General features: G+C 40.5%; 1 protein-coding gene across 1 annotated transcript; it reads left to right on the top strand.

Moving 5' to 3' along the window:
* Positions 1 to 788: 788 nt before the first annotated feature.
* vstm4b (V-set and transmembrane domain containing 4b) lies at positions 789 to 17,782 on the top strand. The gene is made up of 8 exons (XM_080049099.1): positions 789 to 899; positions 2,511 to 2,918; positions 12,864 to 12,917; positions 13,151 to 13,258; positions 13,355 to 13,388; positions 13,493 to 13,617; positions 13,908 to 13,972; positions 14,776 to 17,782. Exons 1-8 carry the CDS (start codon positions 848 to 850, stop codon positions 14,899 to 14,901), a joined length of 972 nt encoding a protein of 323 aa, XP_079905225.1. The 5' UTR covers positions 789 to 847; the 3' UTR covers positions 14,902 to 17,782.
* The last annotated feature ends 9,490 nt before the right edge of the window (positions 17,783 to 27,272 follow it).

The following is a 27,272-nucleotide window of genomic DNA, read 5'->3' on the forward strand; positions in this document are numbered from 1 at the left end:
AGATATACTGTGGGATACTGTTACATGAGACGTGAGACCGATGTGGACACACACACACACACACACACACACACACACACATACACACAAACAAAGACCTACACAGACAATTTAACTATTATGGGATTTGAGGAAGATTTTTGAAAGCAACCATGTAACACAACAAAAGAAAACTCTGGGATTCAACAGTAATCAAAACACAGAATTCTACATTCTACATAAAATACATGATTTCATTGGCCACAGATATGCCCACACACAAACATAGTCAGCAACCCACCCACCCCCATTCCCTCATCCGTTTTGTCTTTGTGAGCACGTGTGTGTTCCAAAATAAAAGCACCAAACTTTGCTGTGCGCCCACTGTCCTCCACAGCTGGAAGTGTGATTTGCCCCGGCGTCGGTCTCAACAAAGCACCCTCCCCCCCCACCCCTCCATCCTGCACAGGAAATTACACTTCCCACTCACTCGCCAGAAGAAGAGGTGTGTGTGTGCGTGTGTGTGTGTGTGTGTGTGCGTGTGTGTGCGCGTGTGTGCGCGTGCGTATGTTTGTGTTTCTTCACACATTCTCACCTGTCTGCTCTGCGTGCATGTGCATATGTGTGTGTGCGTGGGCATGTGAAGTTGCCAAATGTGTTTTCACTGTGTGTGTGACATGAGGAGGGGAGGGGCAGAGGGAGGTTCTGAGTAGAAACAGAGCGTCCAATGTTTCATATTACACTCCTCAGCTGGGAGGAGAGAAAAAAGAGGAAGAAGAGAAGGAGGAGAAGTAGGGAAGGGAAACCTGGGTCTTCTTTTCTTCAGAGGCATTTAACTGGGAGTGTATGGAGGCTGCAGCCGTGGAAAATGAAGATCTCCTCTGTGGTCTTCGCTCTCCTGACTCGAGCGCTGCTTGGAGGTAGGAAAAGTTTATTTTTGCTTCACACAAGGGTGGATGTGGTGGAGGCCAAAGGTTTCTTATTATACATTTATTTTTCCACACAAGCTTTGCAGAAAAAGTTTGTAGAGGATGTTGGGATGATGGGTGAGAAGATTGAGAAAAATATTTAAGCCAATATAAGATGGTCTGTTTAGTTATTACCACTTCATCCAATGTCCAGTTTCTGCTGATGTAACTACAGTTCCAAGTGAGATTGATGATGGACATTCGGCAAGTAAATACCAGGTTAAGATTTGTATCACATCAGCTGTTGTTGGCCATGAAATTCCTTTTCAACAATGCAATATGAAAAGATAGAATGTATAAGAATCAAGTTGCATGTGTTTGCAGAGATGAGAGGGAATCCCAGAGAGAAAATTGGGGGTTTGAAAGTTGAGTAGAGCTCACAGCTTCACTTCTACATTAATTTATGGCGACTTCAGTGTTATTCTGTCAAAACAAAGGATTAAATGTAACAGCTTTGGAGCTCAATCAACATGCAACAACAAAACAACCCTTTGAAGCCAATCAACCATATTGTTGTTTTTCTGTCACTCAAAACTAAATGAAAGACAAAGCTGTAAAAAACTTGGTAATTAAATATTATTTTGATCTGAATTTCATCTGAATTGTGTGACATTAAAATGCTTGCGTGTCCATTGCGGATTTTTTTTGAATAATTCAGAAAAACAGATGTGTGATATATTGTCATGCAACACAGGCGGCAGTAAAATTTGTTCCTCAATGTTGACGCACCGTATGTCGTCACATGCCAAAAACAACACTGCTGTCAGTGCGAAGAAGACGGCTGTTGAACAACAACAAACCCACCAGGGATGGGAACCTTTGTGGATTTCAGATATGACGCCTAGCTTTCATTTGTTGAAAAAACTTTTTTACCATATTAGCTGATTGTTATTTATGATGCTAGGTGATGATTATTAAGAAAGGAGTTCAAATCAGTTAGTCAGGCATTAGACTAGAGCCTTTAATGGACACCATCTTTAAACCATCAGACTGTTTTCAACTTCATTGTGATTGTTGGAAGAGGAATGGAAAGGGCTTCCAATGCAAATCATCAGGGTATTTATTTTATTCAAATAAGAAACAGGGCCTTATATTACTTTTAATCGGTCCATAATTTGTTTAAAAATACCCAAGCTTTATAACTCCATCACTTCTGAAAGAACACGTCTGGAAAATATTTGTCTCAAGGTGACTAAACATATGGTGAACTTTTTCCAGTTAACTCAGTGGTGTTTTAAATTAGAACAACTAAATAACAAGTCCATACCACATATGGTAGCCAACCATATGTGCTATGGACAAACAATGGAGAGACTGGAGAAAACAGCTGGATGTGTTATGGGAGATGTCTCAACTCTGTCAAATTCAAAGGATTGCTCTAATCAACATGCAATCAAAACAAGACACGAAGTAAGCTGCATCCACCTCATCTTTTTAAACTTACAAAGGTGTTGTATATAAATAAGAGATCACCAGTCATCCCAACAAATCAAGACACCTTGATACTACCAACGGCTCCTTTCAGATTGTAGAAAATAACCTGTATAAATCTTGCTTCTCCAGATGTTTGCTTGGCCATTAACGTCACCATCACCCCTTCCCCCTTCACGGTGGCCCAGGAGGGTGAAAACATCACGCTCTCCTGCGCCGTGTCCCAGAGGCGCCGTAACGCCGCTCTGCCGGTGGTGAAATGGACCTTCCTGCCGGCTGGCACCGACCGGCCAGAGGACGAGCTCCTCATCGCCCGCGTCAACATGAGGAAGGCACGCTTCTACGGCAACTACACAAAGAGCTTCCCGTGGCCCAAGCTCAAGCTGAAGGTGGTGAAGCAGGGCAAGATCTTTGACCTGCTGATCTTGAATGTGTCTGAGGGGGACCGGGGACTCTACATGTGCCGGGTGCAGGAGTTTAAAAAGAACCAGGAGCGCTGGAAGGCTTCGTCTAACTGCACCGCCGCCACCGAGCTCAGAGGTGAGGGCTGCACTTACAGTACTGTTATTTTTACCTGAGGTTTGCCAAGCAGGCTCTTTGTGAGCATCACTCTGCTGCATTTTTGGTTGTGTTGTGTATAAGTTATTTTGTCCAGGACCCCCTTTCATAGAGTCAAGACTGAAGCTTTGAAACACATGCACGTCGATGCGTCCTGAAAGTGCAGTCGTGTAGGTAACACATGAAAGAAATCTCTTCCTGTGAGGAACGTTAACTAACAGGTCTCCAGAAAGTGTGGGTCATTGACCTATTCAATTGTATATAATAAGATCACACAGATGACCAACCTGTCATGCAATCAAATGCAACCTTTGCGAGCACTTAAAGCTGGATTTATCTGGGATGAGGAGGCCAATGTCGACTACACCATGTACCTTGTGCATTGATCGAGTAAATATCAGTCTCAACCTGTTTTAAAAATGATTTAAAATGTTCTTGTATAACTCTTAACTAAAACTCCTTTCTTTTGTCTGAAAGCATCAAATCTTTGTTTTGACCAATTTAAAAATTTAAATTGGGTCTTGAACCAAAGAGAGTTGAAAACCTCTGCAGCCATCTGCTCTAATTCCTTCTTGGTAGAGGAAAGTCATAGCTGTAGCCCAATTTCTCACAGAATGACATCATTGCTTTTGATGGTGCAGGGCGGAGACTTAACAGCTATTTCTGCAACCACAACAGAAGCCAAATGACAAAGGCTGATTTGATAATATTAGAGCAGATGCCAGGTTTGTGTGCAGAGGCCTTCCATGTCTAGAGGCAGAAAACTATGAGAGCTGTTTCGCAGCTCACAGCTGTGAACACATGAAACCATTTGAGACTTCATGGATGCCCTGTCAAGCCCTTCTCTCTTAGTAACTCTTTGTGCCACCACATTATTGTTAGTAACTGTAATTCTATCAAATGCCTCTCAATAGGGAGGATGCGATCATAAATTCACAGACTTAGAGACCTAAAAAAGAGCCAAAAAACAAATGGAATTGTGATAACCAAAGTTAACAGAAAAACTATTTGTCCTAGGGGATCAGTTCTGCATCTCCAATAGTAGACCACAACTGGATGATGTAATTTCTCTGCCGAAGAGGCAGTGAAGTGGCTTTACCAAGCAAAAGCCCTGTCCTGCTTTTGATTTGGGGTGGGTAAATGTTGTGGGCTAGGAGCAAATGGAGATAAAAGGATCCTCCATCGCAATATGTCGCGGCTTGGCCCCGAGAACAAGATTTTTGGAGAAACAGCAGAGAGTGTGTGAGGGTTTTTAATGCCACCACGGGAACTTGAGACGTCCACACAACGGAATGGATGACAAATCCACTTGTAGCAGAAACTGCACAGAAATCCCTTCACTATCATAAAACCACCCACACACTTTGAAAGCTTTGTCACATTTTCCTCCAAACTTTTTTTCAGATTTTGAATGTGATTTTCATGATTCAATAGTCATGGGGTTCCAACTTTGGTGCTAATTTACCATTGCTTAAGCCCCGCCCCATAAGCTACTGTTTCTATGCCTGTCAAGCTATATCTGTTCTGTTCAAAATATGTTGTTAATAATGGGGGGAGAAACTACTTGTTTAAGTTTTTGAAACAATGAGTCCTGAATTTCAGACAGGAGCAGTAGCCTACACAAGAGCCGGCTTTTAATTTCTAGCAAGCAGCATCAATGTCAAGCTTATTAGCATCAAGCTAATTTAGCAATTGTTAGCTACCTTAATGGAAGGAACAAGGGCTCCTAATGTTGATAGCTGACACCTTGTAAAATGAATCGCATGAAAGTGGCCTTAATTATGAACTTGATGGCTTCAAAATAAAGTGCTTAATAATTGAGGTAAAGCTAAAATGTCCCAGGCATAAAGGCATCATCCTCACCAGCTGATAATCAACAAAGAGTCATTGTCCTTGTTCCTAGTATTATAACACTAAGCATCGGCTCAGGATAAGATAAGCCTACAATCAAACTGTTGCTTCATTCTAACGTATCGCAGTTTGGCGTCTTAGCTTACAACCCTGTTCATATTTCTAAATAGCATGTTTCCCCTTTAAAATGTACAGGAGAAAAAGCTTCATAGGACAAGGTCTAACCAATGATGTTGGCCAACTTAATGCTATCTGGGGTAACATTGGCTGAGATTGCTGATGTGGAAACTTCCCATAAAAAGCTTAAAAGCCAAGCTGCTAACCTTCCCCTTTAAATCTGATAGTGTCCAGAACTGGCTTCAACACAGTGGGGAAAACTACTCCAGAGATCTTTTTCTTTCTTTGTTTACCCCAAAACTAATCGAGTAGGAGAATCAAGGAGTTACAGGTGCTATGCAGGAATTGGACAATCGAAATGTTGGTTGATTGAACAGAGGGCAATTGCTTTGTCCTGTGTCATTTGTCAGTCACCAGGAGTGAATAGTAATTGAATATTTCCTCTGTCTTTGTTTTTTGTTAATGATGTTTGAAAGGTTTTAGCTATAATTGATAACTAGTCAGGTTGTCTTTAATTTCCTCTTAACGGAAATGTGTCACTTTCATTGCGCTTTTTTCACAGAAAAATCTATCAACCCGCAGCAAATGTAGAAACCTCTCTTTGAGAGTGGTTTGACTAAAGAATAAGCCCATCACAAAGTTTCATTCTTGCGACGATTAATCTTCAAGCTCATTGCTGTAGTGGTGTCAGCGTTCAACAACACTAGATGCTGCTCACCACATTTTCCATGGAAGCGTTCCTACAGCCTGTGACTTTCGGGGTGTCCACAGCCAAGTCTGGGCCGGGGCAGACACACAGTCCCTATCGGGAGCTGTTGACATTGGCCCTGACATGGAGTTTCCCTCCCAAAAGTAGAACAGACCGAGGCGTCCAGAGAGACTCAGCAGAAATGGAACAAGAGATAGTTGTCTTGAGGAAGGTGAGGTTCATATGTTTGTGTACAGTGACACTGGAGTGGGCAGCTGGCTCGTGTCTGGCTCTCAACCTTTGGTGGTCAAGGATGTGGGGAGTTATTTTCATCCAAGGAAGCGCCAGTCCATTGTGGTTTCAGAGATATTAATAAAGAAGGCCTAGGCTACTGTGGCATCATTGGATGAATGCTGCGATTTTGACACAAATGGCAATAATTGCAGTCCATGTATAAAATAAAACATAATATATTTTTCATTATACAACAGACATGAGAGGAAATCCAAAATGTCTCAATTAGACCAGAATATCTCCCTTGTCTTGCAGGAAGTTATGCCTTTTTTTACTGATATTACACTGGTTGTATTGATTTATTTTATGTTTGCAACACTACTTACATCATGGAATTGGCGGCTGTATTTTCCCCATATGCACATGTTTTTTTTACTGTTTTTGTTGCATATTAATTCAAGTCCTATTCCGAGTAATAAGTATCCTCTTCCACATGTAATCCTACTCATTTATTTAACTGACAAAAAAGTTTTAAATAAATATATAGAATAAAAGCATTAGACGTATTACATATTATTAAAAAAACAAAGGAATGTGGAATTTTTCTGGGAGATCTGGAAAAGTTATTTGGAGGAAATATAAGAAAACAACATTGTTGAATGGTGTACCCTTGGTGCAGGGTACACAAAAAATTGAGGTATAAATCACTTTAAAGGTGCACTCTACCAATTTAGTAATGAACTTCCATAAAGTTGGGGGATCTGTGAAAGACTGATTGATAGAAAGACAGCTATAATCAAACCAGCACAGCAAGAGATATTCTGTCTATAAGTTCCTTGTCCTTCTTGATCCTTCATTTCTCATGATGTAGCCGGTGCCCACATCTTTCAAACTTCTTGCCTTCATTCGGTTATGCAGGCTTTTATAAACCCCATACACCTTTAAAGATCAGGGGAACCAAAATGAACTCCAAAGTGAGCTAATCAATTTTGTCACCATTTTAATTTTGAATACCAAACTCTTTTAAATACACTGGCCAGGATTTTAGTTGGGTAATCGTCAAGGACAGGCCGCTGGAAAACTGCATTATTTCTCCCCAGTATTCACACCAACAGTTGACAGCTATGATAAACATCAGCCACACATCTGAGGAATTAATACCCCTCTGGGACCAATGCTTGTGGTCCCCACTGCAGATGAGAAACAGCAGATGACTGATGTGCATGTGTGTGTGTGTGTGTGTGTGTGTGTTTTTGACGTCAAGCTGATGGAATTTATGTGGACGAATAACATTAGGTGACCAGGTGTTTCCACAATCTCTCCAGCACAAAAAAAAATCCCATTACTCTACTTACTACTGCTATAATAAACACAGAGAGGTCAGAGGGTTTGAGGGAGAAAAAGGAGGGCAGAGCACAGTGCGGACACAGCCTCCTCTTGGCATAAACAAACTCAAATCTGAGGTATTTCTAAAACACGTGTGGGTGTGTAAGAGGTACATGGTACACGGATGTGGCATGGGTCTTACGAAAGTAAGAACACGGAAATCTGGGTATTCTAGTCAGCTTCACAAGTAAAAGTTAGAAATGTGGCAGATGTGGCGTCACAAGGGTTTCTTTTTAGAAAAAACTGGCATAGGAAAAGAACATAAGAGAAAAACTGTAGGCCTATATGCTTATCGCCATAATAGTGACACAGTCAGCAAAAGTACAGAAAGATACTAATTTGTGGAAGAAAAGCTGCAAAGACACAACAGGAAGTCAAAGGGGGAATTATTCAAAAACTTAATAAGACACACAACGTTACTTTGTACTTACATTCATCCGCAGTCGTTTATAATACAGTAAATCAGAGCAGTGACTGACCCTATAGACGGTCAAGACACAGGGTCATTATTGATGTTTACAGTGTTGAGTGTGTTGGGGCACAAAAAAAAGCCACACATCTGAAAAACAGTCAGCAAATGAATGCAACTCTGTGTTGCTGCTGAACAAAAAAGATGTCTATTTGAATGTTTCCACTGTAGTCCGGTGCAGTCTTCAGCCATTCAAAGGTCGTTGTCAAATGAAGACATCTTCTAGATGATAATAACAGACAGTTTTATAGCACACAGTACATCAGATTCATCCCCATTTCTGATTATTCCAACGTGTACATCTGCTGCAGTGACAGAGCTAAGGCCTGAGGCAAAAACATCACATAAACGTCATGGATGTTATCAAGATTTACGCTGCGAATAATTTACTGTGAAGGAAGGGCGGCCTTGTCGTTTAAATCAGCTGCCATTCAGAAATAAAGTAAGAGAGCCTGTTTTAAATTATATTTCACCCAGAAACTGTGCGGCGAGGCAGTGTTTGTGCAATGTAGGCTATTTTCTGTAGTTTTACCCCAGATAATGCCAATAAAATACACTTGTGGTGTCATATAAAATATGCCTTTGCAAAAGCTTTGCAAATAGGGTCACAGCCAAACTACTCAATGTTGACTGCTGAAAAGGTAACTACACACATTTATTGTTGAGACACCCGCTGGAAGCTAACACATAAGAGATACTTTCTTCAAGTTTGATTCATTTTTAGTTTGCCTTCTTTGCAAAAATATTTGTTTTGGAAAAAAGTGTTTCTGCCGAGTTAAGCAAGCTGAGATCTATAGTATTAAAACCAGTTATTTCTTCAGCACTGACTTACTTCTGTTATCAACTCCTATTTGGACAGCAAACTAAGCTATTTTAGGAAACTATTGGTTAGCTGGCAATAAATGTAGATTTGTAAGGACTCCTCTTTGTTGCCGCACATGTCTACCTTGACGTCTTTGTGACATTTGTCCATGTCATTTTGCTTTCTATTTTTGATTGGTGGTATTATTTTGACTTCAGTTAAGATTAGGTAGAGCCTTTTTTACGGACAGTCGTAAACCATTTCAACTGCAAACCCACTCACCTTTAAACAGTAGGAATATTTGGCAATACATGTTCAAATCTCCATTCAGGTTATTTTTTTGGTCTATTTCCCTATAAAAGAATTACGACCAGTGTTCCAACTTCCAACACAGTAGAATGAAGATCACATATGGTCAGTGTAGGGTTAGTTGTTTCACAGATGGGAATGGAATTCAAAGGTACAGTCATATGAAAAAGTTTGGGAACCCCTCTCAGCCGGCATTATAATTGACTCTGCTTTCACACAAAAAAGATCAAAGTGGTATGTCTTTAATTTACCAGGAACAGCTAAGTACTGGGATGTTTTCCAAACTAAGATTTTTTGAAAAGCAGTATTTAGTTTTATGAAATTAAATAAAATGTGAAAAACTGGCTGTGCAAAAATATGGGAACCCCTGTGGTCTTGCTGATTTTAATGCATGTAACAGCATGTAAAACTGAGGACTTTAAACACAACATTGGTTGGATTATGTTGTTAAGCCTTGAACCTCATATAAAGGTCTGTTTAATCATGAGAAAAGGTATTTTAGGTGCCTAAATGCAAGTTCCACTTCTCTTTGACTCTCTGCAGAAGTGAGACAGAATGCGATCATCAAAACAGCTACCAAAAGATCTTAAAAACAAAGATTATTCATTGTCATGGTTTAGGGGAAGGCTACAAGAAGCTTTCCCAAAGGTTTCAATTGTCAATTTCTACTGTAAGGAACGTTGTCAGGGAATGGAAGGACACAGGCACAGTTGCAGTTAAACCCAGGTCTAGCAGACCAAGAAAAGTACAAGAGCGGCATATGTGGCGGATTGTGAGAATGGTTGCACACAACCCAAAGATCACCTCCAAAGACCTGCAAGAACATCTGGCTGCAGGTTGTGTATCTGTACATGGTTCAACAATTCAGTGCAATTTGCACCAAAACATCTGTATGGCCGGGTGATGAGAAGGAAGCCCTTTCTGCGCCCACGCCACAGGTACAGTTGCATGGAGTATGCAAAAGCTCATTTAGACAAGCCAGCTTCATATTGGAAGAAAATGCTTTGGACTGATGAGACAAAAATTAAGTTATTTGGTCTTTATAAAAAGCAGATGTTTTGGTGCAAATTGCGCTGAATTGTTGAACGATGTACAGATACACAATCTGCAGCCAGATGTTCTTGCAGGTCTTTGGAGGTGATCTGTGGGTTGTGTGCAACCATTCTCACAATCCTCCACCTATGCCACTCCTGTTTTTTTCTTGGTCTGCCATGCCTGGGTTTAACTGCCACTATGCCTGTGTCCTTCCATTTCCTGACAACGTTCCCTACAGTCGAAATTGACAATTGAAACCTTTGGGAAAGCTTCTTGTAGCCTTCCCCTAAACCATGACAATGAACAATCTTTGTTTTTCAGATCTTTTGGGAGCTGTTTTGATGATCCCATTCTGTCTCACTTCAGCAGAGAGTCAAAGAGAAGTGCAACTTGCATTTAGGCACCTAAAATAAATTTTCTCATGATTAAACAGACATTTCTATGAGGTTCAAGGCTTAACAACATAATCCAACCAACTTTGTGTTTAAAGTCATCAGTTTTACATGCTGTTACAGGCATTAAAATCAACAAAAGCACAAGGGTTCCTATATTTTTGCACAGCCAGTTTTTCACATTTTATTTTATTTCATACAACCAAATACTGCTTTTCAAAAAATCTTTGTTTGGAAAACATCCCAGTACTTAGCTGTTCCTAGTAAATTAAAGACACACCACTTTTATATTTTTTTTGTGAAAGCAGAGTCAATTATAATGCCGGCTGAGAGGGGTTCCCAAACTTTTTCATATGACTGTATCTTCGTGAAAGATTCTGAGGACTGTTAGCGTCCTAAAAAAAACTCTCAACCAACAGTCTAGAAAAAGAAATGAATCACAGTGTTGAAAAAAAAGCAAAATGTCAATCACTTTGTTTTTGACCTGGAGCCAATTCCCAGAGAGGGATTTTATAAGCCCTACATAGAAAATCTACCTTGAAGTACATTGCATTTTCTAAACTGGCATTGCTTAAAGTGGTGGTCTAAACTGCGAAAGACGTGTGCTTTTGTCTGTTTAGTTTAAAGATACCGTGTTAATGCTGGCTTTTAGTTTTAATAAATAATCCTATAAATAAATGTGAGGCAGCATTTTGAAAAAATTAAATTGAGGATTTAATCTCAGTTCTCTCTGCTGGCTTTTCAAAAATCCCACTGCTGTATGTGTTGTTTGACAGTTTAATTCATGCACACAGGCAGTTCCACACAGCTCCCTGCCACTGGCTGTCAATGTAATCTCTGATGAAATTTGTTTTTCAGGAGGAAAGTGTTCAGTTGGTTTCTTATCTCTAAGAGTGCACAACCATTTCTTTCTATGTCTATTTCTGCTTAACCAGCATAACGTATATTCTCATCCTTCCATTCAATTGTAAATGTCTAATTTGTTTTAGTGCATGCTCAATTGAATGGTGCAAAATCATTTCAACCCCTAAAGAAGCGATATGAAAAATAAAGTATGTACTTTTTTTCATTTCTTCCGGTTTGAAAGACAGTCGATTTTCGCTTTGGTTTAAGAGCTTTAGGTTTCCATAATCTAGTTGCGTACCCAAGAATGTTGGCCTACTAAAGCACATGCAGAGGATCCACGTTATGGCTCGTACTGTGTAGATATGTTGTAGTTTGTCAGTCAGCTCGCGGCACCGCCAGTCTGCCTGCGGGAAAGCCTCCAAGCGGGCGTGCCGAGTCTGTCTGTCGTCGTCTGCTGGCGGTTTGGGGTATTTCAAGATGCCCTCGTGGGTGTCACTTCACAAGCTTCGTACCACCAGCTCAGCAAGAGTACAGTAGTGTTAAGGCTACTGTGGTCAGATTGGGCTGGAGAAAGGAGTGAGTGTGTGTGTGTGTGTGTGTGTGTGTGTGTGTGTGTGTGTGTGTGTGTGTGTGTGTGTGTGTGTGTGTGTGTGTGTGTGTGTGTGTGTGTGTGTGTGTGTGTGTGTGTGTGTGTGTGTGTGTGTGTGTGTGTGTGTGTGTGTGTGTGTGTGTGTGTGTGTGGGTGAGTTTTTAGGTCGACTATGGGGAACATATTTTCTCAGCCACTTTGGACACAAGCAGTCCACAGCTGGGATTGTCATTACACAGATTAAAGCTGCATTCACACGCCTTTCATTCCCCATTGGCGCTCATATTTCTCGTTTTTTTATGAAATAGATATCTCTTTCTACACTCGGCCAGGATCCAGAAAACCCTCTAAGATAATGTGACACTAAGAAGACAGTTTAATCGTAATTAGACATGGCAGGTCTGTCAAACGGTTGGCTATTACATGTTCTCTAAACTCTAAAATGCTCTACTATAAAAACTTACTGCTAATTAACTCATATAAGAACAGCAACAACTGCTCCTTTATGTCCTTGGCTTATACATGGGTTATTGTGAGGATTCTAACTTTTTGGCTGCAAGCTGTATCTCAAGTTTCTGTACCATAGCTGCATATGATTATAAAGGAGGACCCATTTAAAAAAAAAAACATATTTATTTTTTAATTTGAGTGGTAAATGAACAAACTATGTAAGGGCAGTGCTGGATTGGAAGGCATTACAGATGTGGTAACATGACTAATATGGACCGGAATTTGGTGATTGAGGCGTCATGAATGTCAGTCAGACTAGATGTTTGCTTTTCCAACTTTTGGTGTGTCGTGTTGCTTAATAGAATTGGTTAACAAGCTGCTGTGGTGCCAAGATTCCAGCATCCGTCTTACTTAACTCACTGTCACTGCCATGTCCAATATGAAGTATTGAAATTTGGAGATGGAAATGACTGAATGTGTTTGCATAAATGTCCAAGTTAAAGAGGCAATGTATCCTTCTTCATTGGGTAAAGGTTGAGGTTGAGCCCTCTGGACAGTGATTCAGACTGGTTCAGGCAGGGAGGAGTCCATCTTTGGCTCGATGTCTTCCTACAGTTAGCTTTATTTAAACTGTAGCCAGTGTGTAATCAGGCGGCCGGAAGGCCACAGAGATGACTACTGTCCTAACATGCTTCTCCTCTCTCTCTCTCTCTCTCTCTCTCTCTCTCTCTCTCTCTCTCTTTCCCTCTCTCCATGTAGTGCATGTCCTACCAGCTACCAAAGCCAAAGAAAGCCTTTGGAGCTTGTTTGAAGGTAAGTCTTCATATTTTTAGATTGTTTCAGTGTGTGTGTGTGTGTGTTTTTGTGGTGGACTGGCACTGTATCGGCCTTGGCGGGCAAAAATAACCTAACCCAAAGAATATAGTACAGTGCCCTTAAATAGCTCAGCAAAACATGTACTCCATTCGCATTTTTGTGTAGAAGAGTGAATGAAAAAAGCATGCGGCTGATGCACTGTCCAACTAATGTGTGTTTGTGTGTTTCAGATGTGTACCTGTGTGCAGTGCTGATCTGCTCAGTGGGCCTGCTGTGTATGTGCATGTTCACAGTGACGGTAACCTGCCAGTACATACAGAGAAAGAAGAGGTTAAAAGGTCAGCAGCAGAATTTCTCTTATATCCTCCATCGTTTTCTTTTATGACTTGCTTCTTTGGAAGTAAAAACTCTAAAAATGTGCTATATCTCTGCAGATAATTACCACTTGGTCAAAAGCCCTCAGAACAGGTAAGGTCTTAGGCAACACACAGTTTCACACACAGCCAATTAAGCTTACAAATACTCAAAGTTCTAAACTGCACTAAGCCTCTGGTAATCTGATCTCAACACAGCTCAGGGGAGACGGTCACCAGTTTGGTCAGTGGGTCTCCTGCCTTGCCTAAGAAGGAGAGGAGGTACAGGAAGAAAAGAAGCAGAGACTACCAAGACGAGATACCACCAGAGATACCAGCAAAAGGTAAACAAGTGAGACACGCCTCGCCAACAAAAAGACACATGACTCGCATCTATTGTCCATCCTTCAAATTAAGATATGTTTCGCAGCAGATACTGACCCCTGTAACCTTTCGCACTGACATACATCAAACGTGCCGTAAAAAAAAGTAAATTTGATACTATCCAAATACGTGAAAATGAGGGCATGACAAGCTTTTGGTTGTGATGGAGAGGTCTGGTTCTTGTCATACACATTATACAATTTCTAAACCGATCCCTACAAAACCACTAACTTTTGTTTTGTCCCTGCAGCTCCCATTGGAGACAAAACACGGAAACCCAAACTTTTAAAACCACAACCAAGGAAAGTAGTGTTGGTGAGTACTATGCGTGTGTGCTTAAATTATCATTCTTTATTCTTGCCAAATGATCAGGAATCTACCCAGAAAGCATTTTCGCCTGATTTTACTTTTGTGTAACCTACATATAGTGTAACCTATAGCAAATATCACCTTGGAGAAACCAACGTTATACATTCCTTGGTGCTTTTTGCCCAAACCTTACCAGACCAAGCAAGCCATTCATATTGCTTTCCTACCATTGTCACAATCTCCTATACAGTGGAGAGCAACCAACATGTGGCAAGAATGTGTGGCTGCAAAAATACCAGAGCATATCATAAAATGTGCCACATAACCCAGGTTTCATGTTGTCGTTGTCATTGGAATGAAGTGACTCTGTGGCAGCTTGGCATTTTAATGTCGCAGAATGCCACAAGGGGTAATTGGGTTTTGGCAAAACCTCAACCCATGAGTGTGCTGACGTCTGCACACAGCCTGCTAACATTTACCAAACCAATGCAATGGAAAACAAAGAAGACGAGAAAGGAAAAACATCTTACTTTAGGGAGTCTACTTTTCTCTGTGTAAAATGTCTGCTAGCTGCAGCTGTATAGGACATAGATTTTTTTACTTTGGTCAGAAGATTTCTTCACTGTGTACATACAGCGACAAGGAATCTTATGCTTCAGATTAATGATGGAGTTTGACTTCAAAATCTTTCTCAGCCTCAATTTTCTAACCACTGATACCACTTCCTTCTCTCGCCGTCTCCCTCTCCCATATCATTATTTTCCCTCTGCCCTCTCTCTCCTCTTTCTCGTCTTTCTCCCCGTCTCCAGCCGAAGATAGTGGAGGAGAATCTGACCTACGCAGAGCTGGATCTGGTGAGGCCGATTCCCGAGCCCAAGGCGTCGTGTAGCGGCACTGTGTACGCTCAGATACAGTTCGGGGATCAGCAGCTATGAGGGATAACTCACACACCACTAGTAACTGTGCCTCGTGTAAAAAGTAATGTCTATTTATAGTCTGTATAATTTTGTATTCACATGGTTCGTGAGGGGCAGAATGTCTTTTGTCTCATTATTATTGTACAGGTCATGTGATTTTATATGATATAACTTTTCTTTTATGAGACCGAGACGCAAAAGGAATTTTTTTTTTATACAGGAGTATTTCCTATAGAAAAATAATGATTTGCCACTAACTCATAAGAGTAGGCCTATACTGCTGCTAACTGTCGGTGGTTTATTTGAAAGATATCATTTGGTCATTTAGGGCAATTTTGCCAATAGTTAGATGAGGCAGTTGATACCGGACTGTGATTAGCTTGTCTTAGCACAAAAAGTGGAAGCAGGAGGAAACTGATAGTCTGGCTAACCTGGCTAGAGGAAGCTACGTGCTACATAATTGTTTGATCCTGGATGTTGTTTGCCATGACTAAAGTATGGAACTCGCCCTGAAACCAAATCAATCAATGTATGGATAAAACGTGAATCAGTGTAATTTCGAGGCGTGGGTACAGTATGTGTATTTTTTAACTTCAAATGAAAACATGCTAGCTGTTATCCACTGTTTACACTATTTTGGACTTTCCCTAAACTCAGCTAAATGCCTCCTGGCTCGAGCTTCATAGCTACTAAATGTATGTACATGAAAGGGCTATCAATATTCGCATCGAAGCTGTCTCCCAAAAGTTTGAACTGTTCTTTACATGTATAGCTACACCAGAAACTGGCATTTAAATGAATTGACATTACGGCTCTATGTGTGAGCAACAAAATGCCCTCCAATATATTCTGGTTCCAGTGAGAACCTTACATCTTTGACATTTCTTCAGTCAGACTGTTAAACTCACAGTGGGAAATGTGGGAAACCCCATCTGGAGTAAACAGATTTATGAAGGCGAGACAAAGTCAATTTAAGACTTCCGTTGTTATGGATGTGAATCAATGCATTTTCAAACGTGATTTACTTCTAGTGTGTTCCCAGCATTATCTGCCTCACAACATCTGCTTCTGTCAGTCTGTTTCTGGGTGTCACGCTGCAGTTTATAACGACCACAACTCCACAGGGTTGATATTAAAGTAGCTAATAGCCCCCCGGACATTCCCCCACAGGCATGTGAGACCATGTGGGCCTTTTCATCTGGTGCCAACGTCAACTTAACGGGCTGTTTGCAACACACACAAACATATAAATTCATACAAGGAGTTATAGGCTAAACACCCTTCCAGGTTCAGACACATAAGGGCACCTCCTATAAATACAAAAAGCTGCAAACAATTTTTGACACCTGATCTGAAAACTGTGACAACCTAACCGGTGTTTGGACTGTTTCCCATTAACTTAGGGCATAGTTTACTTCAACTCTTAAGGTTATTTTGTTGTTTAAGATAAGATAAGAGCCAGAACCCATATTGGCTGCAATCCCACGTAACTTAGTATGGTCTCTTTGCTTGCTCACTTTTCATGAATTTTGAGTGTGAAAGTGCTTAGGCCTCTTTTTCCATTCAGGGATGGAAAAGCAAAAGAGAGTTTTTTCATACAGTGAACTTGAAGCACAGACACAAAGGCACCGGATCCCTCCCTTCCCCAAAGACTTCCACTATCTTATGTGCCGTTATCCATGAAGGTGGAGCAGTGGTGTGGGGAGTACTCAGATCTCTTACTAACAGTAATGGAAGAACCAATACAATGTTAAAGTGCTACATTACCAAAAAAAAATTGTGCATTCAAAATCTCACTTAAGTAAAAGTGCAGTAGTATTATTAGCACAATGTGCACAAAGTTTCAAAGTAAATGTTGTTCCAAAATGGCCCCTATATTTAACTTTTTTATATTACATGATTAGATAATGAATGATTGCTGCTCATACATTGGTATGTAAGAAGCAAATCGGTGAATATACTTAATATAACTTTCCACCACTTAGATGGAGTCCTTCACAAATACAAGTATCACTTTTCTCTGCATGTCTGACGTCCATGTGACGACCACTTTTTGTCAAACGATAGCTAAACCAGCTATGTATCTGCTAACCAGTCATTTGAGAGTATTAATTAAGTTGAGTGAAATGATTTTACTCAACTTACTTAACACTGTAAAACATGTAAGACGTGGTATATGCTTAGACGTATGCAATGACTCTCTCTAAAACTATGTAGCAAGTGGTATCATTAGCTATCTAGCTAACAGCTGATGTATGGAAGTTATTGGATTGGTGTGATGAAAGCGTCTCTCTCTCCAGTCACAAAATAGCACAAGTTGTCCATGTCTTTTTGAAAATGTCCAGAAAGCACAGTTGTATGATTGAACCCTCATCTTTCATGTTGGGACAAATCCAAACAAAGTACAAAACAGAATTTTAGTTATCACTGCAAATCTATAAGCATTTTTTTTTTTTTACAGCGATCTGTTGACTGCCGACTTTGACATTCTTTGTTCCCCTGCCTCTATTTTACATTTCAATTCAAACCACTATCGACCTCTATTTGCTAACATTCCATGTTTCCATTGTTGTTCTCTTATGTATATCCCGGGTTGCACATTGTGTGTTATCCACATATAAAATAACTGAAAGTGACCTTTTAGTGGCTAGCAGAAGTGTCTTAAAAATACCCTTAAACTGTGAAATGTAAAGTTTCTTCCAGACCACATTGTCCTTAATGGGAGTCGGCTAAATCGAACCATGTGTGTGAACTGTTCCTCTCTTTCTCCCTGCCTCCCACTTTTGTCCTTCTCTTTTCCCCAAACTGACCTGTGCATTCATCAACACTCTGTGGTATTTCTACTCTTTTTTAATGTTGTTCATTTGTACAGTGTGTATCAGTAAGTGTAATAAATATAAAAGTGGATGTGAGCAGTGGTTTTGAGTTGTCTTTAGCTATGCTACAGGGGTCGCATTTTGGATTTAGTTATGGTATATCTGTCGGTAAAATTGAGATCCTCTGACTTTGGAGATCCCCTGACTTTCCTTCTAGTGTCACCATCTTAACTTCTACTTGATGCATTGGGACACAATTTTGATATACAGTACGATGATATTTCTAAATGGTTTTGGTCATCTTTAATAACCACACACAGAAAAGCAGTTGTAATCTTTATCCTCAAGGGGAACCAAACTTTGTAGCCGATGCCACAAGTATTCTAATAAATATTAAGGTATTTAGCCAATGTATTTTGGCTGCCTGAGCCCCCCCCCCCCCCACACAGTCAGTTTGGAATGGAATATAAAGAAGATTTTGAAAACAAGAATTCTCCAGAATCCCCCTTTAACAGCTCAATCCATCTTCCACTGATCTATTGGATTGCATTAAAACATTTTATATCTTTTAGTGCTCTGAACTCAACTGCAATAAGAGAACCCAATAGGACTGCGATCTTCAAACCTCTCTGGCTATTAATATGCATTCGCTTATTCGTTAGTCATCACCCATATCTAAATTATGATCCACGGACCGACTCCCCCTGCCCCACTTTTTTTACACCTTCGTGTTGACGTGAAGAGGAGACGTGAGCGGGGTGCAGTGCCGTGGCCTGTAGCTCGCAGCCTGGATGGGTGTCAGCTAGTCTTGTGGTGGTGGAGGCGCTGTAATGAGAGAGGGGGAGTTTTAATGTTAGGTTAAGTTTTACTTGCAACCTCCACAATTTTTTAGGAAAAGGAAAAAAAGGAGGAGGAAGCTCGCTGTGTTCGTGAGACAAAAGGAACCCCAGAGCTCTTACAAAATCTTTGTCTCACCCACAAAGAAAATAGAATAGACTTGGTTTGGAGGGGAAGTGGCTCAATAGCAATACAATATGATCAGCAAGGTAAATAAGATTCAAACAGTGTAAGAGGGTGGGGATTGTTGAATTGGAAAGGAAAGAAAGAAATGTGTATGCTGAAAGAAAAACATATTGAATTGTAGAGGCAGATGCTAGTTTCCTGTCTGAGTTTAAAACAGCAGGCTTTGCAGACGCTCCTATCAAGAGAAACAACTGATGTCACCGGTCAAACAGCCAAACACAACCTATTGTTAAAGCTGAGTCCCTCGCGTGTTGGTGTGCTCATACCGGCCCACGCAAGTCATCGTCCCACTCCATAGAAATACAATGCATAGTAAACACAGTTGTACGTCTAACATATCCTGTGTGGTTACAGTAATTCATAGCTACACTGGCCTCCAGGCACAAACGAGTATAATGAAAGACTTTGGCTATAGTGTGAATCACAGAGAGCAGGAATTACATTAAGGATCTGAACTGAATGTCTTGCTAGCAACTCGGATCCAATGACCAGTGTTGAACGCTTATTCCACATTTGAAGGGTCACTGCTTTGTCCTTGATTTCTTCTGTATGTATACAGCAGTAGGCTTTTAATGTCAAGTCTTCAATCCCAATTGGATGTTGCCCGTGAGCCTCCAAACCAAATGGGTTTCCCTCTGGTATTCATAAAAGAGACAATTGAAAACACAGGAAGAGTGTAGGTATCCTGCTGAGCAACAAGGAAGTAGTCAACTGGCCTGTGCAACTGTTAACATAACACTTTTAAGAGCCACTTTTATCACTGTCCTCAAATATTCCAGTAAGTCTAAAAAATGTGCACTTTGTTAGTATGGTCATACATTTTAAGGGAGGTCATTTGTTTTAGGGGAAGACTGGGAAATAAAATACCAGGAAAAACAGCAGGATTTTGGCCTATTCTGTTGATAATACCAAAAACAGCTCTGGAAATGGGAAGGGAATACATTTTTCCCCTTTGCAGATCAGCTAAACTTTTTAAATACTTTAACACTAAATAACTTTTTAATATTTTATGTTGGCTTCAAAACAACGTGAGCAAATACCGTCATCCACCACTACTATTTTTTTTAATACATCCCAACAGCTCTTTCATACAGTATGTCTCACACTTGGATTTTGTTTGACAGACACTCTGTAACTGATGATGCGTTTCACTAGGAGATTTATTAGTCTGCAGTGCGGGCGACTGTCCCATCTCTAACTGCCATGATTCACTCTGCTGTTGTGTGGACCTGCCGGGCCAAGTAGGACTAATGAAAAACAGCCTGTCTCCGGCTGACCGGCTGGCTGACTGACTCTCACTCCTTTGGGGTTTCTAAAACAATGACATCATACCACAATGGCTCTTAAGATAGTTAATGATGAAGCAGACGAAGTAAGGATGAGGTTTTCCCCCTGCGAGTTGGAACGTTTTACTGTCTCTGATAAGCTGACAGTACGCCTACACTTCTTGCCCAGCACCGAACAGAAGCCAGACATGGAGTTTGTGGGGATCAAAAAGACAGATAAAAGGAGAAATAAAAAGGGATTATATTTATCATGACACATACCCAGCTCTAAACGAATGCTAATTATTCTCCCTGTAGGCTTAATGTGTAAAATTAAAAAAATATATATTTGTTAACACTTTGCCTATATATCAACTTTAGGAATTATAAAAACTCAGACAGCTGTTGCACTGCCCCAAATGGACCAAATCAAATATATTAATGCAGGCTTATCTGTGGTAATATTTGATACATTAAACAAGACTTCCTCTTTCAAAGCCAATTTAAAAGGAAAACTAGTTTCTAAAAATACAATTTTTAGTTACACATTTTCAAAGTTTGTTAAATAAATATCCTCTTGAGAGTAAGTGGAAACGATAAAGAGCACTTGTGATGATAAATAATTGTATGTCATATAAATCAGGCTATATTAAACAGTAAAGGACATTTCTGTACAGACAGCTGCCTACAAACTAATCCTGAACCCAGTCATTACATCCATCATATGCAAACAACTACCACATGGCTAACTGACCCGCCTCAAAAACAATTCCTCATAATGAACATAATGTCAAAGTCTTTGTTAGGCTTTCCTGAATGAAACGCGGACAAATAATTTACAAAAAGGGAAAAGGAGCCCTTTGAACTTGCAGCCCTGAAGCAGAGACAACACAACAGACGCATATAGTTAGAGCAAAAGCAAAGCCACATCCATTCAGAGCTTAGATAAACACATGAATGCCTCTGCCCCCGCGGTGCCAGCTTTCCTAAACATATCCAACTAAGCTTTCACTCATCTCTGCACAAAAAGCAGCTTTTACTCTTGTTTTGGATTCTGAAAGCCTAAACAACAGTCCGTGAAGACGACAAAACATGCAGAGGCATGCTGGGAGGGCAGAGTCAAAGTCTCTCTGACAAAAATCCTACAGTTCCGGTGGTTCATGTAGTGGCAATAGATCAACAAAAACATGCCACGTTAGGGAAAGCCGTTTAAAAATGCATGGTGGTGGTGGTGGTGGTGTTATAAAAAAATGAGGTCCACCATGGAGTATGCGTCTAACTTTTTTATTGATCTACCAAAAAGCCTGAGTGTAATGCAAAAGACCAGCCTGTTAAAGTGAAACAAAAGAAAGAAAAAAACTGTAACAACAAGACAGATCCCTAAAACAAATGATCACACACAAGTGCAAAACTGTGTGGCTTCCTCCGTTAAAACCCCAAACCGCCAATAATATTCTAAGATGTTTAAAAAAAAAAGATTGGTGTTCAGCTAGGGGTAAATTGTTTATTTTTACCCAGACATTTCAACTGAACACATTTGAGAGCTGTAATCGCAATACCGTGATTACGTGAAACCGTGGTATTTATGCTTATGGTTATCATTCCATCAGAATATCATACGAGCTGTTCACTTCCCTATGAAGATTATGTCACCCTGTGATTGTGTGTGTATGTGTGTGTGTGGGGGGTGTGTGTGTGTGTGTGTGTGTGTGTGTGTGTGTGTGTGTGTGTGTGTGTGTGTGTGTGTGTGTGTGTGTGTGTGTGTGTGTGTGTGTGTGTGTGTGTGTGTGTGTCAGAATTGTTGAAAAAAAGTTGTAAAATGGTAGTCTCCGATATTAGCCTATGTAAAAGTTTTTGTCAACGGACCACTTTGCTTCAAGGTCTGTGTGTGTGTTACCCCGGAATTCCACTGGCTGCGGGTGCGGTGTCCAACGGTTTTGCTCCGTGCGCTCACGTCCGGCAATACCCACCGGCTCCGTTTTCAAACCAGCACGGCCAGCTCCGCTGAACTGCTGGGGTCGCGAGAACGAGGAGTTCCTGCGGTAATAAAAGTGACGGGCGATCGCTCTTGATAATATGATTCTCCTATATGGTATTTACACAACAACGAACCCACGGAAGGTTATTGTTCCCATCCGAACGAGTAAAAGAACAGTGGACATGCTTGTATGTGTCACTGTTTTGAGAATGTCACCTGCAGTGAACACCGAGTGTCTTATTTTGAAAATTAACCGGAGGTTTTATTGTTTTGTCGGCGCCTGTGTTCCTGTCTATCTCGATGTGTTCTGTGCTAAATTGATGCGGTGAGCTCCGGCATCCGGCAGAAATAGAAGCAGTGCATATTTCACCGGAGAGCTGGAGCAGCAGCGGAGCTGAGAGACGGCGCAGCGGCCGTGGTGGAAACTCACCCACTGACTGCTCTTAATTGTATTTTTGTTTATGCCGTGCTGGAGCGGAGAAGGACCGGAGACGCAGCCGGTGGAATTCGGCCTTTAGGGTTAAAGAATAAAGAAAAAAAGAAAGCCTCTTGTGACTTATTTATATCATCTGAGTAAAACATTAGGGAAATGCATTATACATGTATGTGTGTAAATTGGAAACAACACTAACACTTGATATGATTTGCTTGTTGTGTAAAGTTCCGATGGTGTCGACCAGCAGGAAAGTGTTTCAAAACGCTGTCAATGAAGATGAGAAAGGACTGAGGAAATGCCTGTGTGACAAGCAGGAAATCCTTGCTGGCAAGTTATTAAATGAAATACAAGATAAATTATATACATGACGTCAGTGATGTGTCTGTCTTTATTGTTATTATTTTGATATCTCTTTGATCGGCTGCTGCTATCTCTGTTTGATCACATCAAAGTCTCATTTCAAGGTGAGGTGTGCCTGGAAAGACCACAAGAGTTTCTCCATGTGATAAGGTAGTCCCTTTCTAAGTATGAATAGACAATAGTTTTTATATATGAATCTGTTAGACATTAAGACTGTCAGGGCTTCACATCTGTACAGATGCTTTTTTAAGAATCCTCATGTCAAACTTTTTTTTTTTAAGATATTTTCTTGGCATTTTTATGCTTTTATTGTTAGTGAAGAGACAGAGTTGAAATGGGGCAGAGAGGGGAGTGACATGCAGAGAACGACCGCGGACTGGAATCGAACCCGGCTCTGCTGCTGGCCGAGGCCCATGGGGGGGACGCCCTACCAACTGAGCTAAGGGCCCCCCCTTTCACGTCAAACTTGTAAGTGAGAGTTTTGACTCACTTCATGATTCTTAAATAATTTAATAATTAATTGTCTAGACTACAACTAATAAGTCACCTGATACATTAGAATGAAGTGAACCACATGTTTAAGGCAATGGAAAAAGTCAGGGGTAAGTCTTTTATGTTATCTCAGATGTGCGTATATACACACACACACATACAGAGAGAGAGAGAGAGAGAGAGAGAGAGAGACACACATGACACACACACACACACACGTTGCTGCTCACATTTCTAATCATTAGATGTAATCCGAACCGCCGTGTGCACTACCTCACACAATTAGGTCAGCACCATTTCCTCCAGTGTGATCTGCATAGCTCCTGACCTGTGTTTCACACTGCTGAGGGGAAATGACTCAGGCCTACAGGCTGTATAATACTGTCGCCTGCTGTTTTAGGAGAATTAAAAATAAATACAAGAATAAATCCAGCGGCAACACATGGCCATGTCTGGTCGAAAAGGGGGGGTGGGGTCAATGGGTTTGGGTTTTGTCTAAAGTTTATCATTGCAGAAAAAGTGGCATTTTGTGGCTGCTTTTTTCCACCCTCTCTGATACCATGGCTGCTTGTGCTCTGATATGCACAGTGGAACCCCTGACATAAGCATATTTTCTTCTTTGTGTGGGATCATTATCTGTATTGCTGTGATTCAAGGGTGTGTTTAAATGCACATGATATCCCCATCGTTATATGTGGTCCAATAAGTGAACTGATTTTATGATGGCGCCTGCAGAGCTCCTATGCATAAACATAATAGCCAGGTTTGAATAATGTCTGACATTGAAACTCTGATTATGAGAAGCATGGTTAGGATTACCAATTTTTAGGGGTATTGCAGTGCTCTCACTTTTGTCAATTTGGGGTTGAAGCAAACTTAATGCTTTGCAGGTATTCAAGTAAGTAAGTGTCTACAACTACTTTTCAAAATTCTTATCAGATCTTTAAACCGGCCAAACTAGTTAAGTCATTTAGCCTCTCATTTTATTTTGTGATTTTCCATTTCCGATATTTTGGAGGAACAAAATGGTAACGATTGGCAATAAGTAATATTTTTCTACATTAAAATAAACTTACCTAACTGTGTTATTTCAGGAGCCTATATCAGATTGTCTGTGCTCGTTTATCTTGACATCATACACCTGAAACCACTTCCCGGTAAGCTTGGAAACGCTCAGTCAAAGGTGATTTTCACAGTGAAACCCAAACAAGACCTTATCAGGCTGTGGCCAGGCCCTGGTTGTAAATGACTTCCAGCACTGTTTTAAATATCAGACATCCACACTCATCTGCTTGTTTATATTCTACAAAATTAAAGATTTTGCATCACTGAGAAGTCCAATTGCAAGAGATATTTCACCTCACAGCGTCTTAGGAATGTCTGACATGGACCTGTACTGATTTCACTCATAGCTGTGCTTTGTACATAGACAGTACCACCTACTGGCAGGGAGGATGTGCTGCATAGCATTTGCATAGTGTGAAAGTGCTAAATCCATCAGGCTAAGTTTGGATAGATCACAGCTGAGTAATGTCTGAGGTGCAACTGCAGTGTGTAATACATTTTACTGTGTGTGTGTGTGTGTGTGTGTGTGTGTGTGTGTGTGTGTGTGTGTGTGTGTGTGTGTGTGTGTGTGTGTGTGTGTGTGTGTGTGTGTGTGTGTGTGTGTGTGTGTGTGTGTGTGTGTGTGTGTGTGTGTGTGTGTGTGTGTGTGTCTTTGTGTGTGTCTTTGTGTGTGTCTTTGTGTGTAAGACAAAGAGAATCAGAGCATCCATTAACTGTATCTTCACAAAAAAACGCAGATCTAAGTCCATATACTGTCTATAATAATATTTTTACAAATCTTTCTTTTTAGTATATGATTCTGGTTTATTTGTTTGTTTTTTTCAATGTGCAACCACTTTTTTGACATACTTTTATCATAACAAAATGTGTATCTTCTTGAAAAATGAATTGTGTTGTTCTGTAGGATTGACAGTCAACAAGCATTTAAAAATCACCCTGAAATTCCATCCAATAAATGAGCGCGATTAACCTTTTGGGTGAACTATGAAAGGAGAAAAAATACAACTTTGCTGTATTTCCAGTCATAAAACAAGAGAGGACCTGTCTAGAATTCAGAGGTTGTTGCTACAATACATTCATGTATAGTAAGCAGAGGACTAAAGCTTGTGAAAAAATTAATTATTACTACATAAATGGTTTGGATAATGGTTTTGGGGGATGTGTATAGTCCATTACTAGCACTGTAACTCAACGGCTACGGAGTTCCTGCAATATTTCACAATTAGTTTTGGAGGAGCTTTTATCACTATGTTTCAAACATGTGGGAATTTCCCACTTAGGTTCATCAAAATCCTTTATGTGATAAGCTGATTAGTCTCATATCTTTATTTAGAAGCTGGCAACCATATACCTTCACTTTCCAATCAGGGTACAAAAACACCTAAATATAAAAAAATATATATATATAAAAAATTATTATAAAGTTATTGAGCTGTGAAAAGGGGTAGGATCAAATAAGTTTATACTTCTTCCTACTCCTTTTCAGGCATATCAATTCAATATGTTATTTGTTTATTTTTTGTTTATTTTTATTTGTAAAATCATTTGAACATATTTTTTTATTGTATTTTCATGCTTTTAATTTTTCTTTTTTTGATATGTCTGAAATAAAATTGAATCAATCAAACCTTCATAAATATGTGTTTTTTATTTGAAGTAGAATACTCCTAGAAACAGTTACCGTGATCTTTTAAAATGTCTTCCAAAATACCCAGCGGTCATAAAAGAGACCAAACAGCAGTTGCCTGGGAACCAGAGAAAAACAAATCCTATGTCCGGGCCAAGTGGAGCTGGACACACAAGCAGCAGCCACTGCACAGCATGTCAATAATCCCACCAGGTTTTATTTAAAACTCTCTTGATGTAGAGCATACATCTCAGGCTGGAGAAAGCAATCAAATCTATTGACTGGTCTGTATGTCTCTTTTCTGGTATGTAGTGTGCTGGATCTAAGGAAGCAGAGTCCTTGTTGATCAACGCTGGTAAGAATTCAAAGAGTTACTTGATCATAAATTTGAAAGAAATGTCTCTCTTTTCTTGGCACCTTCTCTTTTCTATTTTGTTCTGATATAGTAGGAATCCCAGTGTGCCAGTGTACAGTCAATCTTCTAAAGCAACTGCTACTGCACACACTGATAACAAACTGTAAATACACCAGAGTTAAGCCCCCTGCAAAGTGTGAGATCATTAGCTTTGTCATGGAACAATGGGGCGATAATGTTAGGGATATATTATCTGAGGAGAACTGGTCTCAGCCTGGCAGCTTTACCCGTGTTTGGTAACATGATCTTGCGGACCAGTTCCAGTGTCAACTCCTCTGTCAAGGCGGCATTACTGAAGGCTGTTTTAACTACAGAGCCCCATCACTGTGTGTGTGTGTGTGTGTGTGCGTGTGTGTGTGTGTGTGTGTGTGTGTGTGTGTGTGTGTGTGTGTGTGTGTGTGTGTGTGTGTGTGTGTGTGTGTGTGTGTGTGTGTGTGTGTGTGTGTGTGTGTGTGTGTGTGTGTGTGTGTGTGTGTGTGTGTGTGTGTGTGTGTGTGTGTGTGTGTCCAATGCAGCAATATGGCCAAGGGAAAGAAAGGCGGAGCGGCTAAGAGCAAGCCAATGACCATGAAAATGGTCCTGAGCTGCATAGAGATGAATATGGAGGGTAAGCGATGCCTGAACCTGGGCTTGAAGGAGATCAGCGCGGTGCCAAAGTGCCTTCCGAAGCTGGAGCAGATGGACAAGCTCAACCTGAGCAGGAACCAGATCACAAAGGTCCCGGACTTCATCGACTGTTTCCCCGGCCTCCTTGTGTTGGATCTGCACAGCAACTACGTGAGTCATGCCAAAGGGTGGAGGAACACACAATGCTTCACACGTCTATCTTAACCGAATCCTTTTTATTTCCATCCAGCTAGTGACTTTTTAAAGCATTTTTTTAATGTTTGTCTGATTTTGTTTTCTGCATTT

This window comes from Ammodytes marinus (assembly GCF_949987685.1).
Source record: "Ammodytes marinus genome assembly, chromosome: 20".
Classification (NCBI taxonomy): Eukaryota; Metazoa; Chordata; class Actinopteri; order Uranoscopiformes; family Ammodytidae; genus Ammodytes; species Ammodytes marinus.